This window comes from Nicotiana tomentosiformis, chromosome 12 (assembly GCF_000390325.3).
Source record: "Nicotiana tomentosiformis chromosome 12, ASM39032v3, whole genome shotgun sequence".
Taxonomy (NCBI): domain Eukaryota; kingdom Viridiplantae; phylum Streptophyta; class Magnoliopsida; order Solanales; family Solanaceae; genus Nicotiana; species Nicotiana tomentosiformis.
Window position 1 is genome coordinate 70643438 of NC_090823.1, and position 19176 is coordinate 70662613.

Here is a 19176-nt window from a genome sequence, read left to right on the forward strand (position 1 = left end):
TGTTGGGTTTGAATCACCCTCTATTATTCGCTATCTTGAACCATTGACGGGAGATTTATTTACTGCTTGATTTGCAGATTGTCAGTTTGATGAAACAAATTTTCCACAATTAGGGGAAGAGAAAAAGAAAATCAAAAGAAAAATTATATGGAAAGTTTCATCATTATCCCATTTTGATCCATGTACCCCTATATGTAATCAGGAGATACAGAAGATCATTCATTTACAAAATATAGAAAATCAAATGCCAGGCGCGTTTACTGATTTGAAAAGGATAACTAAGTCACATATCCCTGCAGAGAATGTGCCTATCCGAATTGGTGTCCCAACAGGACCATCTACTAGCATGAGAGCTAGTGAACCTAAAGCACGCCTGAAGCGTGGTAGACCTTTGGGTTCTAAGGATCAAAATCCTCGAAAAAGAAAAATAGCAAATGATCAAAACGATACTATGAAGGGATCCCCTTAAGAGACCCAAGATCTGATTAGTTCTGAGATTCCGGAACAAATCAATGAACCCGAGATTCAAGTGAGTGAGAAGCTTTTAATAAGTTCTACTGGTGAAGGAATTAATTTAAATCGGTCTGAAATAGTGGCGGATAATATTTTTTGCATATAATGTTGCACTTAACATTATGCAAGATAGTGAGGATCTTGAACCCCGATTTGTCGAAGAATGTCGATAAAGATCTGATTGGCCAAAATGGCAAGAGGCAATTCAATCAGAATTGAATGCACTTGCTAAAAGAGAGGTCTTTGGACCAGTAGTCAAAACACCTGCCGGTATAAAACCGGTTGGTCATAAATGGATTTTTGTGAGAAAAAAGAATGATAAAAATAAAATTGAAAGATACAAAGCTCGCCTTGTCGCACAAGGATTCTCACAACGACCTAGAGACGATTTTGATGAAACATATTCACCTGTCATGGATGCCATAATATTTCGATATCTCATCAATTTAGCACTACATGAAAAGCTTGAAATACATCTAATGGATGTAGTTACAGCTTATCTGTATGGTTCACTTGATAATGAAATTTATATGAAAATCCCCGAAGGACTTAAAAATGCCTGAAGCAAATCCAAAATCTCAGAAAATGTATTCAATCATATTACAAAGATCTTTGTATGGTTTAAAGCAATCCGGGCATATGTGGTATAATCGCCCCAGTGAATATTTACTTAAAAAGGGTTACATAAATGATGTTATTTGTCCATGTATTTTTATAAAGAAAATGACATCAGAATTTGTTATACTTGCTGTTTATGTTGATGACATAAATCTTGTTGAAACTCCAGAAGAGCTCCAAAAGGCAATTGAATATCTTAAGAAAGAATTTGAGATGAAAGATCTTGGAAAGACAAAACTTTGTCTTGGTCTGCAAATTAAATATTTAGCAGACGAGATCTTTATCCATCAATCTGCCTATACAGAAAGGGTCTTAAAACGCTTTTACATGGACAAAGCGCACCCATTGAGTACACACCAATGGTTGTTCGATCACTTGAAGTGAATAAGGATTTGTTCAGACCTCCAGAAGAGGATGAGGAACTCCTTGGTCCCGAAATACCTTATCTTAGTGCAATTGGTGCACTTATATATCTTGCTAATGCTACAAGGCCTGACATAGCATTTTCTGTTAATTTACTAGAAAGATATAGCTCTTCTCCTACACGGAGTATCGGAACGGGATTAAGCATATATTGCGATATTTAAAGGGAACACTTGATATGGATTTATTTTATTCTAACAAAGGTAGTGCAGATCTTCTTGGTTATGCAAATGCAGGTTATTTATCTAATCCACATAAAGCTCGATCTTAAACCGGGTACGTGTTTACATGTGGAGGTACTGTCATATCATGGCGCTCCACAAAATAATCTATTGTTGCTACTTCTTCAAATCATGCTGAGATAATAGCTATTCATGAAGCAAGTACGGAATGTGTGTGGTTAAGATCAACGATTCATTTTATTCAAGAAAAATGTGGTTTGGAATGTCATAAAAGATCCACAATTTTATACGAAGATAATGTTGCATGCATAGCCCAATAAAAGGGAGGTTTTATAAAACGAGATAGAACGAAGCACATTTCACCAAAATTATTCTACACACATGATCTTCAGAAAAATGGTGACATTGATGTACAACAAATCCGTTCAAGTGACAATCCGGCAGATTTATTCACTAAATGTTTGCTAACTTTAACTTTTGAGAAGATGGTATACAAGATTGGAATGCGGAGACTCAAATATCTGAAATAAGGTTTTTATCAAGGGGAATAAAATACGCGTTATACTATTTTTTGTTCTTACTAAGATTTTTCCCACAGGGTTTTTCTTATAAGGGTTTTAATGAGACAACTAGTTATGCGTATTACTAAATATGTGTACTCTTTTTCCTTCACTGAGATTTTTTTCATACGGGGTTTTTCCTAGTAAGATTTTAATGAGGCACATTATCTTTTAATGAACATTCACGGGGGAGTGTTATAAATATATTATATTACGGATGTTCATTTAGTACTCCGTTAAAAATAAGCTTCCTGAATAAGCTTATCTATATGAGACTTCGCTGTAAATATGTTTATCTATTTAGTACTCTATTGGAAATAAGTCTCATGAAAAAGCTTATCCTTTCAGTACCCCGTTATGGATAAATATCACACCCGGTAGAAGATTATCTATATCTGGTACAACGAGCTTATCCTTTCGGTACCCCGCTATGGATAAACATTACCCCCGGTAGAAGATTATCTATATCTGGTATAATGAGTTTATCCTTTCGGTACTCCGTTATGGATAAATATTACCCCCGGTAGAAGATTATCTATATCTGGTATAACGAGCTTATCCTTTCGGTACTCCGCTATAGATAAATATTACCACCGGTAGAATATTATCTATATCTGGTATAATGAGCTTATTCTTTCGGTACTCCATTATGGATAAACATTACCCCCGGTAGAAGATTATCTATATCTGGTACAGAAGAAGCTTACAGAGCAACTTGCTTTCTTCTATAAATAGAGGAGATTTCAGTTTATTAAGTAAATAAGTTTGAAATTTGAGTAATATATGAGTTTCTCTTTATACTTGTCTTTACTTTACGGCCTTTATTTTATATCATAAAGATTAATAATAAGGAGATTATCTTACATAAATATTATTTAATAAATAAAATAAATACTATATAAGTTATTCGATTATTTTTTCTTATGAAACCAATCTAATACTCTATTATGTTATGCATAACTTAGATTAATCATTTGGATATTACCAAACGAGCCCTTAAGGTAATGTGACCTTTTTCCGCTCTGCCGTGCCCATCAAGAAAATCAAACCCTACCAATTTTCCTTCTCTCTTTCTCTCAAAACCCCCCAAAATTACTACAACCAAACATTCGCAACCCTTGTTTCATCATTATCAAACCTCATCTACCCACCCACTCTCCCCCACCCAGAAACCATGAAAATGAGAAACAAAGGTAAAGTTCATCCTTCCCCTTCTTCTACATCAAACAGAGACACTCTCTCTGTACTAAACCTCTTACCTGCTGCTATTCTCGCTATAGCTTCAGTCCTCTCTCTTGAAGACCGTGAGGTCTTGGCTTACATGGTCACTAGGTCCCTCAAACCCACTACCCCTTCTCCCAATGTTTCCAAGAAGAAATTCATTACCCACAAATCCCCTGTTTTTTACTGCGAATGTTTTGATTGTTATACTAGCTATTGGTTTAAGTGGGACTCTTCTCCTAATCGTGAGTTAATTCATCAAGCCATTGAAGCTTTTGAGGAGCATTTGAGCAGTAATGAACACTACTCCAACACGAACCGTAACAACAAGAAAAGGGACAAAATTTCTCGCCGTAGTAATGGGATTGTGAAGTCGCCTTCATCTGGATTACTTTCTTATATTCAAGAAGAAATAGTCTTGCCTCATGAGGTTGAAGATGACTTTGTTCGTGTTTTTCCAGAAGTTACTGATTTTTCGCCGGAAAATGGTGGAAATGAGGTGGAGGAGAAGGAGTCGAAGGTGAAGGATGTGGTGGTGCCGTTACCGGAAACTACAATACTGACGCGTGGAACGGCGACGAATGGCGGCCATAAGGGTTTAGCTAGAAAGGTGTTGCCGGACGTGTTAGGGTTATTTAATTCGCGTTTGTGGAATCTTTGGAGTCCGAATGTGTGAAAGAAAAGTTCAACTATTTTGTTTCTCGAATTTCAAGAAAAGAGGAAATGGGATTTTTCTCTTTACCACTTTATTCTAAAAGTTGGAGAAAAGAAGAGGAATATATGTGTTCTTACTACCTGTATGTTAGGTCCTTCTTGTATTGGCCATTTATTTCATTAGTTTTGTTATTTTTGACATTTTTATATTGGCCGGTACCGGAAGTTATTTTCCGGTTAGATGGTCTGAATGCTATTATTAAATCAATATTTTTCGTGGAAGGTAAGTAGATTTATTGGTACTATTACTCTAAAAGTTCAGTTCCTATATTTGTAGTTTTTGCTTAGTGATTAAGCATAGTGAGTTGGTGAAACTATTTTGCTTAAAAAGGGGCAAATCATATGAAATGTGACATGAATTTCTGCCATCTATAATGCTGAGTGTGACAGAGGAATAAACTTTTCTGATCAATTATGGAGTCGCTAGCCACTTAGTAGGACTTGCCTACTTTCTAGTATTCAGTTCCCCTTTAATTGCAATTTTCCCTGCTTTCTGTTTATTCTTGCTGGGTGACTAATCATTTACCGCTTTTGAAGTGGCATTTACATCTGTCTTCATATCAAGCTTTTCTTAATCTAGACGGTGGACTTTGCTATATTTTGGTTTGCACTTATTAAAACTGCACCGAACAACTAAGTACCAGTCTCTACTTGTTCAAAGGAAAAACTTGCCAAAATACATGAACTTATGCGAGTAAATATTCTCTTTGTTCTAAATATATTTTCTTGAATTCAGTAGTTATTGTTTACCGTAAAAACGGATAACAATTGAATTTATATGCGATTTTAAGGATACGTGATATAACTTGACACAAATTGAGAAATATATATATTCAAATTGACTGTGAAAGAAATAAATGCAAACCAAACGAATCGAATAGCTTTGGCCCTCAGGTTCGATCGCCCTCAAACCAAGTGAAAATTCAATTGATATAAGAACAGAGTAGCAAGATATTGGGAGTTAGAAGAAGGCAGTATATTGCTTTGTATTGCGTAAATATGATGAGTCTTACAAATGATCAGACCCTCTTTATATAATAGGAGAGTCCTACTCTTGATACAATTCTAAATACAGTTAGGAATCTCATGATAGGCTAATTAATCGACCTCTTCTTGATAGGTGCCGGGATTTCCGCCGCGATCCTCGTCCGATTGCGGATATTTTGGTTTTTCGTTGTTTGGCTCGGTAAGCTTCCCTTGGTCTCATTCGATCTCTATTTTGCTCGGCATCGATCTTGCTCGGTCTCGATCTTGCTCAGTCTCGATCTTGGCTGATCTTGATCGATCTCTGGGTCACGAGCTCGGCAATCTAACTTCACACCATGGTTCGATATAACACGGGTTTGAACCTTGCCCTATCATGTTCTAGTCTCGATCAGTCATACGAGGGGCAAGCCCGGTTTTGACCGTATACAGATAGTCCCCTCGTTTTCCAGAGAGGAGATGACGAGAAACGATATGAATTTCCGAGCTCTGTCTCGACGGGTAATGACGTAAATGACGAACGTCACTGGTACACCCAATCATGACGTAAGCAACAACTCGAAATATCCCGTCGGTCCAGTTATCAAGGTATTAAATGCCTGTCAGTCGTTGGTCGGCCACTACTGGTTCTGAACCATCACCAGCAAGCTATAAGTACCGTAGCTTTTTCTCATTCAAACTTTTACGTTCAAAGCTCTTCCTACTCTTGCTTTTTCTTCAAAAATCCCTTTGCTTTACAACTTTTGCACCCAAATTTCTTGAGTTCTTATCAATCTGCATACTATCTTAATTCTCTTTTCTCATGTTCTTTAATGGCAAAAACTTCTAAGACTGTACCGCAGAAAGAGGCTGCTTCTTCATCACGGCCCGCCGACGGTGAGGCTGCGGCGGAACCCCACCCTGAGAAATTCATTCCGACAGGGTGCCCGACTGTTACTGATTTTAGGATCGAAAAGACCTCCTTGGTAACAGGCCGATGTGAGCCGGTCTCGAGGTACATATGCACAATCACCGAAAAACTCCTCGCTAGGGTTAAACAGGACTGCAACTGGGTCAATAAGCATGTGGTGGTTCCTTCGCCCTAGGAATCGATCACTACCCACGTGGAGGGGTTTCTAAGTGTTTACACTTACCCCTTTACGTTGGGTCCCTTAGACCCCATCATCATTGCCTTTTGCAAGAGGTATAATGTGACCCTCGGTCAGATCCACCCCTCCTTCTGGAGAATAGTTATTCTCCTCAGATTTTTTGTAAACAAAATCGAAGGATGTCCCTTTACCCTCGACCACCTTATGCGCCTCTACCGTCCCCGACTCTATCGAGGGGGGCTGATCAAGCTTGCTCGCCGAGCCAGTAAGGCTCCGTTCTCGATAAAGGTCTGGACCGAGGTTGGATGGGCCAATTTGTTCGAGTAAGGACTTCGGACCTGATCCCTGCTGAAGATATGCCATTTTCCGAGAAATAGAACATGAAACGTAAGTAGTACTTTGCTTTGAAGGTTTAATCTTGTCGCTTTTCTTCTTATTTCTTTCTTCATTGATATTTTTTTGGTGTCGCAGCTGTGGCCCGGATGCCGGACCCAATTCAGGAACTTAAAAAATGGGTCAAAGGCCTTGTGTTACAGAGGTCGTACTCAGAGAGTGCTTGGATGGAGTTGTCGAAGGTTCGATGAGAGGCCCGCAATCATGGTAAGTTTCTTTCTTAGAACGGTGATCGTTCAGGCTTTTTCTCGAGCTTACTCATCTTTTTTCCTTTGTAGTTCTCGGAAAGGATGTTGCAATGAGGGCCCCATCTGGTGACGAAGAAGTCTTTCCCCACCCTCCTACTCCGAAGCAGACCAAAGAGAAGAAGAGGAAAGGGGCTCCGAGTTCCCCAGGCTCAGAAAAGAAAAACCGACGAGGAGATCTCGCAAGCCCAGGGGGACACCGGTGCTATGTCTTCAGATTCAATCCGCCAATTAAGGGATGAGTCCGAAGAAGACGAGGAAGGTAATTCTGAATTGGTGGCCCGTATGCGGGCCGACGTCAGCGTACAAGAAGTTTTAGAGCCGACGAGCGCTGAAGTTGAAGCATCCCGACATGAAGAGGTCGGTAATGGAGCTCTGGTTGAAGCTTCCGAGCCAGAAAGGGTCAAGCCCATTCCGCCCCAAGCTAAGGGGGTCGAGAGAGAGAGCGGGGAAGGCACCCCAATAGATGAACTTAGAGCAGTCGACCTCAGCGGGTCTCCTCAGATTTCGGATTCCATGATCCGTGAGGCCGGAATGTTGAGTCCTCAGGGGGTGACCGATATCCACGACTTCTTGGATGGGGTTGAGTCCGCTGCTTTGGAAGACGTCACCAGGATCGATGACCTGCCGGTATCAAGGAAGGAATCGTCGTCGAGTGCCACTGGTCTATTCAATGAAGCCCAACAAGCATTAAATCGGGTAAATTTGGCGTGCCTTTTCTCTCTCATATATTCTAACTTTTAAAGTTGTAAATAACCACAACATCTTCCCTTATGCTTGTAGGCTTCGGTACTGTATTACGAGGCTTTCCTCCGATATCGGGAGGAATTTACTTATCATGAAGCCGAGGTCCGGGACCTCACTGAGAAAAGTGACACCTACAAGCTTCTCAGTGAGAAGCTTCAGGCCGATTTAGTAACGGCTCGGGCCGAGCATGCCGAGATGGACGAGCAGGTATTCCGAGTGCTTCACGATAGTGAAGATGAATTGAAGATACTAACTAACGATCCGATCCTGCAGCTTCGTCAGAGGCTCGAACAGATCGGGGAGCTTCAGAAACAAGTAGATACAATACATGCCGAGGCTGAAGAGTTCAAAAAGAATATGGACATCTTAGTCTCGAAAAAGGAAACCGTCCAAACACAACTGGAGTCGGCCAAGACCCAGCTCCAAGCTACAAAAGAGAAGGTCTCGGTGCAGGTCGAGAAAATCAAAAAGCTTCAATCTCGACTAGACTTGGCTGTTTTTGATAAGGCAAACTTGGCTAGCGAACTCGAAGTGGCCAGATCTGAGGTGGCCGTGGCCAACACCAAAGCTGATACCAAAGTGGCCCAATTTAAGGTCTATGTCGAGGCCATCCAGGCGAAATCTAAGAGCATGGTGGATCATGCAAAATGGCAAGCTCGAAGGGAGGCCCTTGGGGGAGTTCATCCTCAGGGCTTTGATGTGATGGCCGAAATCGAGAACACCAAAGCAAAGGAAAACAGGGCCCGAAAGCTGGCCTTTCCTGAGGAAGACTCCGACGGCTAAAGCGAAACCGAAGATGGGGAAGATTCTGAGGATGGATATATTACCCCCGATGAAGACCAAGCCACTTAGGCCTTTACATTTTTGCTTTATAAATTTGTGTTAGGCCAATCTGGCTTTTGTAAAAATTATTATATATATATAAGGCTTTTCTTCCCCTTTCGACTCTCAAATTTTTTCCTTTGCTTTTTTACTTGTATTCACAAAGGTCAAAATGCCGTAGCGTAAAACAACGAGGTTGTTTTTGAGGGTTTGATGTTACCGAAGATTTTTTCCCCGAAAATATCTTAAGTTTATGGCTTTGCCGAGGGTAGCCTTTAGAACCGGTTGTGAAATTTTTTTCCTTTTTCGAAGACCTATTTTTTGTTACGGGTTTCGGACGTCTCTGAGCCATGTTCAATTGGTCGTAGCCTTTTAGTTCGTGAACTGCCCATTGGGCTTATTTTTCCGAGTCATCCGGGCTTGCCCGAGATAACAGTCCCCGAGTGGGGTGGCCGTGGCCTTTAGAAACCGGGGGGGTTGCCTAATAGGTCTTTTGCCCCTGAGGCCTGATGACTTGGGCTATTTGAGTTGGATGGCAGTCCCCGAGTTAGGGGGTGGCCGTTCGCATTCTGGTTATGTATTTCCCTTAGGCTTGTTATTTTCGAAAGTACGAATCTCTTTAAGGGGATGTAAAGAGGAAAATTTTTTAAAACATAAGATGATTGCAAGGAAAGTACTTCTCTTTAATCTCGATTGAAACAATCATACATGCGTACATGTTTTATGCCGGGGCTCGAGCAATCTACATGGGCACGGTTCATTTTGATCGTTTGGCACTTACAATAAACCATGTTACATCTCGCGTTTTCATACGTTAAAGTTTCGTCGTAATTTAATTGACGTAGACTCGGGGATGAGATTATTTTTGAGGTTATAAGCATTTATGCTATTTATAACATGCGATAAGTAAGTGCCGTGAAGGTTAAAGGATAAACGAATCAAAGAAAATGAGTTTCATTGAAGGCTGTCAATTTGGGATAAAATACGGTTCGAGCTATAATACCTGATATTTATGGACTAGTGCCCTACAAAGTACCACATGACCATGATAATAGGGTACATAAAGTATGTTAAAAGTGAGTAGTATTTTATGTAATTTGAGATAATTCTTAATTATGTGGATAATTGGGTAGTTATTGATTTTTAGTGAGAGATTAACTAGTTAATTAAGCATCTTTGGATAAGACTTATGGACCTCAACGTGGCAGCCAAGGAGATCTTGATCAAATGCCCAAGTAATGACTCTTAATACATGTAAAAGTGGCACCTTTTAGGAGATTTTTGGTGGCTAAGTCATTCTGAGTGGGGCCCACACCCAAAGATTAAAGAGAACCTCTCTAATTCACAAAATGAAAATGCTCACATCTACTAAGTCACGGATGAAGCTTCAGCAAGAAAGTTCATACAAGAATATATGATAGCAATGTGAGTTGCTACAAAATTCATACAAGACTACTTAGCAACGTGAGAATTTCGATTCTAAGAGAACACGGTATATTCTTTCTCAAGAATATCATACAAATTTTTTCCTACTCCGACTCGTCGTTACGTGTTTCGTCGTGATTGGCGTGTGTTAGAGGAATTGTCAAGAGAATCGGCTTAGGTATGTTAAGGCTATCCCTTCTTTCTTTTTGGTATGATTCATACGATACAAACGAAATGAGTAAACACACAGCTTTCATAAATGACTCTACTCATAAAAGTACTAGGGGCGCCTATGTTCTTGATTTCCCATGTGAATTATTATTATATCTTCTATTCATGGGTCTCAGAAAAATACGTAGTTGATAAAGTTTATCTGAAAGGCATATTGATCTTATAACATTCCGAGGAATCTTATTAACGTATTTCTTATGCATTTCATTCATTTATACATGTACATTGACCCATGACCATATGGCATTATATACGCTTTTATTATATGTATATGGGATATGAAAAAAGGTTACAGCGTTATATACGCACCACCACCCGATCAACTGGTATATGTTGATAATTTTGCCCACCGTGGCCGAGATGATATGATGGGACGCCCTCAGAGGCTTGATGATGTTATGTACACCTATACCTATGCATGATACGACATTTATATGCACGTGCATGACATTATAAATATTTCAGGATTTACAAGGTTATTTAGACTCATAGGTGGAATTCTTTACTCCATGTTTCATCTATGTTTTTATGTACTGATTTTCATGCCTTACATACTCGGTACATTATTCGTACTGACGTCCCTTTTGCCTGGGGACGCTGCGTTTCATGCCCGCAGGTGCAAGTAGACAGGCTGACGGTCCCCCTAATTTTGGTATGCTATTTTTGGTATGTAGATATGGGTACGATGGGGCCCAATCCCGTCCTTTATACAGTTTTACACTCTATTAGAGGTCTGTAGATAGTTATGTATAGTTGTACACTCTATTAGAGGTCTGTAGACAGTTATGTACTCGTTTTGTGCGGTCGTAAATTTTATTGTGGGCACAAGATGCCAAGTGATTAGGGTTCGTGCCTTGGGACCCGCGAATTTATGTTATGAGGTGTAGCACCTCAGGAAATTTCTTGTATAAATCTTCTGTGAAAGCGGTTGTTTATTGGGTTGTTACCTGTTTTTCCTTACTTGGTTTCACCGGACTTTAACTTTATTCAGTTTACTCTACGGCGTTATTACCTGTATGTTCCTTGTTGTTAATTGTTGCTTCTAGTTTTCTATTGCAAGTATTGTTTGTCGTTTCTACCATGCTTAGCTTTTTATTGATATTGTTCCCTGTTAGTTTCACGTTCATACATGTATAGGTTATTATGTCTAGTGGGTGTCTTGACTGTTTCTCGTCACTACTCCACCGAGGTTAGTCTTGATACTTATTGGGTACCGCTATGGTGTACTCATGCTACGCTTATTGCACATTTTTATGCAGATCCAGGTATTTCGAAGCTTGTTGATCATTAGATAGCAGATCAGATATTGCTGTGGAGACTTCAAGGTATACCTGCCATCACATTTGTAGGCCTCAGAGTCATTTTCTGAAGTTTATTTTGTATTATTTATTTCTATTTCGAAACAGTTATACTTAAGGATTTTGTAGTGAACTCAGTAGAGATTATGACTTGTACTACCAGTTTTGGGATGTTGTATATATTCTTTGGATTGTTGGCTTTGTAGAAGTTACTAGTTCATATTTAACAGTTATTTGACTTAAATATGTTATTAACTCAGTATGTGGTAGGCTTACCTAGTCTTAGAGACTAGGTGTCATCACGACTCCTAAGGAGAGATTTTGGGTCGTGACAAGTTGACCAATGATTTACTTTTTAGTAAACGACCTTGAGTTGGAATTTATAGTTTCAATAGGTTCTTATGGTGATTTTGGACTTGGGCGTATGTTCGGATTCCGATTTGAAGGTTCCTAGACTGTTTGGCTCTATTTGTCGAAAGTTGGCAATTTGATGAATTTGAGGGTTCATAGATCTAATTGGGAGTTGACTTTGATGTTATCAGACTCCTATAGAGGTTTTGAGACCTTGGATAGGTTCATTTGATTAATTGACCCTTGTGTCTAAAGTTGGTTGTGATCTAGAATGTCTAAGTATGGCTCGGACGCGTTCGACGAAGTTGGAATGTTTGAAAGCTAAGAGAATCAATTGATCTTCGATTCTTGGTCTTGATGTTATTAATAGTTGGAAATTTTGGTTAATATATTTGGACTTTCTAGTATGATTGGACGTGATTCCGAGGGGCTCATGTGTGTTTTTGGTCATTGATTGAGAGACTAGTTAAGTTAATGATTTGGAGTTTTAACCACGGTCAACATTGGGTCAAGACGATCTCTTTTTGATTTTTTGAATGCACGAGCAGGTTTGTAGCATGTTTTATGATTGAAATGCATATATAGTTTATGTTCAAGAGGTTCCACATGAGTTAAGGGTGCTAAAACAATGATTTGCACCCTCAAAATATCTCTCATTTTAAATACCGGTTATCTACCCAAGTTCATCCATAAATTTTAGTCTTCCTTTAAAACCTCAAAATATCTCTCATTTTAAGACCAAATTGGGTGATTTAAAGGTGAGTTTCGGGATCATCTAGAATCTGACTCGGGCTGGAAAAACTGCTGCATTTTGTTTACTTGTTTCAGAATTTAATAACTTTTTCTCACAAAGTATTGGAGCTTGGGAAGAAGCGAATTTTGAGGAGATTTTCATCACTACTTTGAGGGTAAGTGATTTCTATTCATTTTTTGCTCAAGAATCTTTATGAATTACTAATACCCAAAATATAAATTTTTGAGATAAAATTTGGGGTTTTGACTACTCTTTAAGAGGGTATATTTTATGTATTTGAGGGTCGATTTGGACTCTATTTTGGAATCTAATCACATATTTGGTCTCGGTAATTTATGGGTCATCGAGATTTGGTATTATTGCGGATTTTGGGCACGTAGGTCAGGGTTGACTTTTGTTGACTTTTTTAAAATTTTTAAAGATCAAAGATTTATTGATCGGGATTGCTTCCTATGGAATTGGTTGACTTTCTTGGATAATGTTTGGTTATATTCGAGCCGCTTCGAGGCGATTTCTCAAAGAAAAGAGAATTGGAGCTTTGGACTAGCCCAGATGATGTAAGTATCTTTTCTAGCTTTGATTGAGGAAATTTTTCCTAATAACTGCTATTGTTTGCTACATTTGGGGGTAACGTATATATGAGATGACAAGTGTATATACATGTGCTATGGGTATTCATGTTCGGGTATATTCTAGATTACTTTATGCCTTATTTGATTGTGTGTTATACTTGTTCTATGTTTTATTCAATTGCTTGACTACTTCAGCACAATAAATCATGCTAGAGTTAATATTGAGGCTAACGGTACCTTATTTTGAGCAAGATAAACTATTCTTCAGATCATTGTTATACTTTTTTTAGACGTAGCCACACTTATATTATGAACGCACACTTATTATTCTTGTGATATGTGTTGATACCCAATTTTGCCCTCAAATTTTTTCAAATAGTATATATACCTTTCAAAACATCATTTTGCATCATTATTTAGTTTACAAAAATCTATATAAGAATTTTCTATAATTTTTCATAATTTTTAGAACTTTAGAATCGATTTTCTTGCATTTAAATTACTTGAATATTTATTAATTACTCCTTCAAATTATTTTGTGATGATTTAATTATCTAAAATTATTATTTGCACATATAATACATGTTTCAAATACTTTTATTTCATTTTATATAATTACAATAGTATTTTTTAGCTATTTGCAAAATTTTACAATAATAGCCTATATTTGCATTTTGTATTGCATTTGTCATTTTATTCAAGGTCAAAATAATATCTTACATTTTTTTATAATTTTCTACTATTGTTTTAAAGTATTAATTTGCATAAATAGCATTTTATATATTTATTTAACTATTTTATTAAATTATTTCCCTTTTAATCTCCTATTTAAAAACTGGCACAATTTTTAGGCTAATTTTCGGAGCAATTGTGGCCCAAACACTTAGCCCATTCACCTCATCAGCCCAATCAAATAACCCTCTAATTTAACCCGTCTAGAGACCCGTTCACTTGACCCGCCCGTTCCCTATCCGATCTTGGCCGTTGATCTTAAATGATCAACGACCCCTAATAAACTAACCCCTTTTAATTACCCAACCCTCTAACCCTAATCCCCATTTCCCTAAAGACCGCCGCCCTGTTTCCATTCATCCATTCTCTCTTCTCCTCTCAAACCCTAGCAGTCGCCTCTTCTAAATCTCTCAACTCTACTTCTAATATGGAATCTCTCCACAATTTGCCTTCCATATATGCTCCATCTCCGTGTTACTTACATGATTTTCGGTATCACTTAATACTTGCCTATTTTTGGCAAGTACCAGGCCTGAATCATATGAAAATCGTCTTCAATCTTCAAGATCTAGATGGTATTCCGTCTATATACATTCATGGCAAGGCGATATGAAGCCGATTCACCAAAACCTTTGGTCGATTCCTTGATTTCTGTTGAATTAGGGTTCGAAATTTTATACTTTTAGTTTTACCCGTTCCATTACTGATAGCATGTGGTACTTTCTTTCCATATTTATGTTTTATTGATTGTTTTCCTTGTTTGTTCGCTTGATTCCTACTACTATATAAACCTCTCCCCTTTTCCCTTTGGGGGGGGGGGGGGGTTATCTGGATTTACTAAAAAATGAAGCTATTACTCTATTGTTCTCATCTTATCTTGTTCTATACTCTGACTCTTGGCCGGCTGAAAGCCAAGGCCACCGGGATTCGATTTTCAACTTTTCTTGGTGTGAGCACTGCTCGGGATTCATTTGAAGCCCTTGGGAACTCTGACGCACTAAGAATCTGGGTTCTTGCTCTCTGTTGACATCCAAAGCACTGTGAAATTTGTTCTTTCTTGTTGTTTGCTTATTCAACTGATAACTGGTAAGTCTCTTGGTTTTACGGTTCATTCTTCTGTGTTCATGTCCTGCATATTCACGCCTATGAATTTCATGACCTAAATGTGCTCTTAGACTATCTCTATGTGTAACTTTACTAGCATTGCACTTGTATTCTGATTTGAACCTCTTTAGCATTTGGCCTTTTACTTAAAATCTACAGTTTTTGAGATATGTTATTTGAATATGCTTCACCTGAATAATTTAGACTCTCTTAAGTTCATTTAGCCTAATGTATTGGTACTTGAATGTCTACATTACTGTTTGACATGAGTTTGCTTTCCTACTCTACTTTGAATCCCTGCAATGACTGCCTCACATCTGTAATGTGTTATTATCTGTGACTTGCTCCTCTGCTATTGTATCACTCAGCATGTCTTTGGCTTACTTAATTCTATATCCCTTTAGTGATTATTTGAGACTTCAGATTGGCTATCTTAATCTGTGTTTCCTTACAATATTTCAGACTGTTTGTCTTAGTGATAAATTGGCATGTCTGCTTTCTGGTGTAGTGGAGGATATTCAGCATGATTTGGACCCTTAGGCTTTAACCCTTTAAGTTAGTGCCTTACTCAGACTTGTTTGGTATTATGCATCTTTGTGTGTTAATCTTGTAATTTCAGGAAATTCGACTCTCCTCTTTTATCTCAATGTGTTTTCTGCCAATATGTTACTTCTTGCTAAGTGTTAAACCTGTAATAGCAACCTGCCTCTAAGTCTTGTTGACCTTCTTAACTAGTATGCTCTGTGTATTAGACAACTTTGCTATGTCTGCTTTCTAAAATACAAGTGCATCTCTTCAAATTCTCTCGCTTAACCATTTGTTCTCTCACTCTCATTTGTTGCCTACACTATTCTGAATCTATCATTCTTGGCCGGCTGGAAGCCAAGGCCACTCTCTTTACTACTGAGACCTTAGCTGTCTCTGACACTCAGTTCTTTCCTCATTCTATCTACTGAATATGCGAACTGGGTTGTTTAAGTGATTTTTGTGTGATTCAATGTTTGGGTCATATGACCAATCTGTGGCTGTTTGGTTTGTTTTGAGTTCCTCTATGATTTTTGGGCTGTGCTGATAAATATAGTCCCTTGTTGGGATCTGGGTATGCTATTTGTGAAGAAAGTATTTGTTGAAGGCCCAGGCAATACTGGGTATCTCCTCTTGTGCCTGCTATAGGACTACTGCTATGGCTTATATAATATGTTGTAATTACATTCATCTTTGGGTCTGTAATAATATTGTAATAAATAATTGGGGGTGTTAGCAAAATCGGGGAAATGGGTACACTCTAATGTTTGCATGAAAGGGTAGAAAACATGCCTATAAGGTTCGTATGGTCTACTTGTTATCCAACCTGCTATATATACGCCATTTAATTTCCATGTGCACTGGTAGAAATCATGCAATTAGGAAAATCATACACTCACACAGCTTGCCTACTATTAAGGCATAAGTATTTTATTTATTCCTATGTCTACTGCTAGACAGCATGCCTATAGAAAATAAAATGTCGATGACCATTCTTTCAATTTGCATAACTTCAACATATTTATTAGATACCATGCCTATAGGATTATACTAGCTTATGTTCTACTGATCTTCATCTAGAAATCATGCCTATGGGACTTTAATTGGTTAATTCGCTATTGTTATCATACTGCTCACCTAGAAAACATGCCTATAGGGGCTAATTATAAAGAATTAGTTCCAATCGTTAATCGTTAGAAATCATGCCTATAGGGTATTACTACTCGCTCTAAAGTGTTAATGCCGAACTTTCCAAACACTGTTTCATTGCTTAGCCATGCCACCATTAGGAAGCATTCTCATAGGATCAAACTGAGTAATTCTGAGTATTTCCAATGGTTGTCACTTCTAACTACTGCGTAAATCACCTAGAGATCATGTCTATAGGTTTAATCACTTATAACCTGTAACTTCAATACTCAACATGCAATACCAAATACCCCATGAACTATGTAGTTGTTTAGAAGTCGTGTCTATAAGTTTAAAGTGGCACCTTGCATCTGAAACTGCCTGCACGTTGAATCCAAGGTCACATAGGAACCATGTCTAAGGGCTTAATGGCTTTAATTCACCTCAGTTTCGAAATTGTCTAACGCTTAATATGAGAACTTGTTTTGCGTGCATTTATTGTTTAAGTGTGGAGGCTAACTTGAGCCCTTAACTATCCTTACATGAAGTCCAATTTGCTTTGTACTTCGCTAGTTTTATCATTTTGAGTATCCTAAGTGAAGTCTAGAACCACCCAAATAGAGGTCCAAAGCCTCCTGGACCATAGGCATGGGATGGGTGGTGCACACATAGGGCACGACTTAGAATTGAATTAGAGCGCTTTTAAGTAAACAATTTCAACATAGTAATTGGGTAGTAGGAAATGATAGTCTGTGCCCGCTGAATAATATGAGCAACTCCTATTTGAAGGGAGTTACGAAGTATTATTTATGTTGCATGGGGTTATCTCCCCCCCCCCCCCTATTTTTTCCTTACATGCTTGCTAAAGGATTGAGTCACTAAATATAGATCGACGCTTCTGTAATCTTTAGTGATCCTTAAATCTGTACCAATTATTCATATAGTTTATTTATACGCTGATTTATGCTATAATAGGACTTTCAACTTTCATATCTTTCTTTATGTGCTCGCCTAGTTTAATCACATAATCCACATAGTTTTAAGTTCGATCGGGACCCATAGTTGTGGACCTCGAAGAGTGTCTAACACCTTCTCTCCGAGGTAATTTGAGCCCTTACCCGATCTTTGGTGACAGACTAGTTAAAACATAGTTATTCGCAAATAGGTGCCCTAACGCACCTTAAAAATCGTTAGGTGGTGACTTTTCTTCTTTTAACACTTTACTTCCCACTCAAAAGAGTTGTCACAACGTCAAAAGCCTGCTTTCGCGAGAAAACGGGGCGCGACAATATGCCTTAAATTGTTGTATGACTACTTATGTTTCCTTATCCATGTTAAAGACCATGAAATAGCGTTTGATGCTTATTTGGGTATGATGATTATTTGGATGGCGTATTACATGTTGGGTCAACGGTCATACATAAATATAGGCATACATCTTATCTAAGGATCATCCGTTGTATACATGTATACATCCATGCATGGTTATTTCTTTTTTCATGTGCCTTATATATGCTTACCTCTTATTCATATGCATACATCACTATATATGGTTCTCGGATATGGACTGAGGTTATGGCATGAGGTTTCTGTCATGCGAATATTGTGACATTCTTATTGATTTGGCATGAGTTCTTTCCCGTGTGATGATTGTGATGTGATATTATTTTGGCACGAGGTATTTTCTATTCTATTTTGGTGATATTGATATTATTATAACACAAGGTTTCTGTCGTGCAATGCATGAGGCTTCGAATGTGCAGGGTGTGGATATGGATCCATCCCCCTAGGATAGCCCTCTCATGTTTCTCTCTCGCAAGTTGTGAGAAACCGACAGGTTTCTGGTTAATTGTGATGTGGGATCTGATGTGATGAGTTATTGAGCATAAAGGTGAAGCTTGGCCATTCAAGTGAATCCTTTATGCATATTCATACATTTACATGTTTTATCCTTGCATATCATCTATATATGCTAGTTGATGCATTTTACACATGCATGAGACTTGTTAGTGAATTTTTGGATACTTGGAGAGTGTATAATTACGGTAAAAAGAGAGTTATCACCACACAGTGATACGTTAGAATCATGTAAAGGTTTCATAAACATGCCATTTAGAAATTGATATGAAATTGGATTAAGGGTTTTATTTTCTTTGACCTATTAAATTAGAAAGGCATGTTTATTATCTCTTTTTCAATTATGCACCTTTATTTGCGATATTCATTATTCTATGACTGATTACTGGCTACTTTTTTGTCCTATATATGTTATTGCACTGCATAGGTTATATGAGTGAGTATCTTCTAACCTAAAAACCTCATCCCTACTTCACAGAGTCTAGTTAAGATACTTACTAAGTACATGGGGTTGGTTCTACTCATATTACACTTCTGCACCTTGCGTGCAGATTTTAGAGCCGAGTTACTGTGAAGGACGAAGCCTAGCATTAAAGACGTACCAGCGTTCCAGATACAAGCTAACCCCTTTTCGTGGTAGTTTGGACTTATATTTCTGTTTATGTAAATTTTAAATAGATGATGTATCT

The 19176-nt window shown here is 38.2% G+C and overlaps 2 protein-coding genes across 2 annotated transcripts; both read left to right on the forward strand.

The window, feature by feature from the left end:
* Positions 1-3335: 3335 nt before the first annotated feature.
* Positions 3336-4473, forward strand: LOC104104712 (uncharacterized). Its single transcript, XM_009612853.4, has one exon. It carries the CDS (start codon positions 3471-3473, stop codon positions 4191-4193), a length of 723 nt encoding a protein of 240 aa, XP_009611148.1. The 5' UTR covers positions 3336-3470; the 3' UTR covers positions 4194-4473.
* Positions 4474-7148: 2675 nt separating this feature from the next.
* LOC138902839 (protein WEAK CHLOROPLAST MOVEMENT UNDER BLUE LIGHT-like 1) lies at positions 7149-8471 on the forward strand. The gene is made up of 2 exons (XM_070190740.1): positions 7149-7640; positions 7725-8471. The coding sequence occupies exons 1-2, from the start codon at positions 7149-7151 to the stop codon at positions 8469-8471; spliced, it is 1239 nt and encodes a 412-aa protein (XP_070046841.1).
* The last annotated feature ends 10705 nt before the right edge of the window (positions 8472-19176 follow it).

Coding starts and splice junctions, on each gene's coding strand:
- LOC104104712 (XM_009612853.4), top strand. CDS start 3,471: ATGAAAATGAGAAACAAAGGTAAAGTTCATCCTTCCCCTTCTTCTACA.
- LOC138902839 (XM_070190740.1), top strand. CDS start 7,149: ATGTCTTCAGATTCAATCCGCCAATTAAGGGATGAGTCCGAAGAAGAC. Junction 7,641..7,724: donor CCCAACAAGCATTAAATCGG/GTAAATTTGGCG, acceptor TTATGCTTGTAG/GCTTCGGTACTGTATTACGA.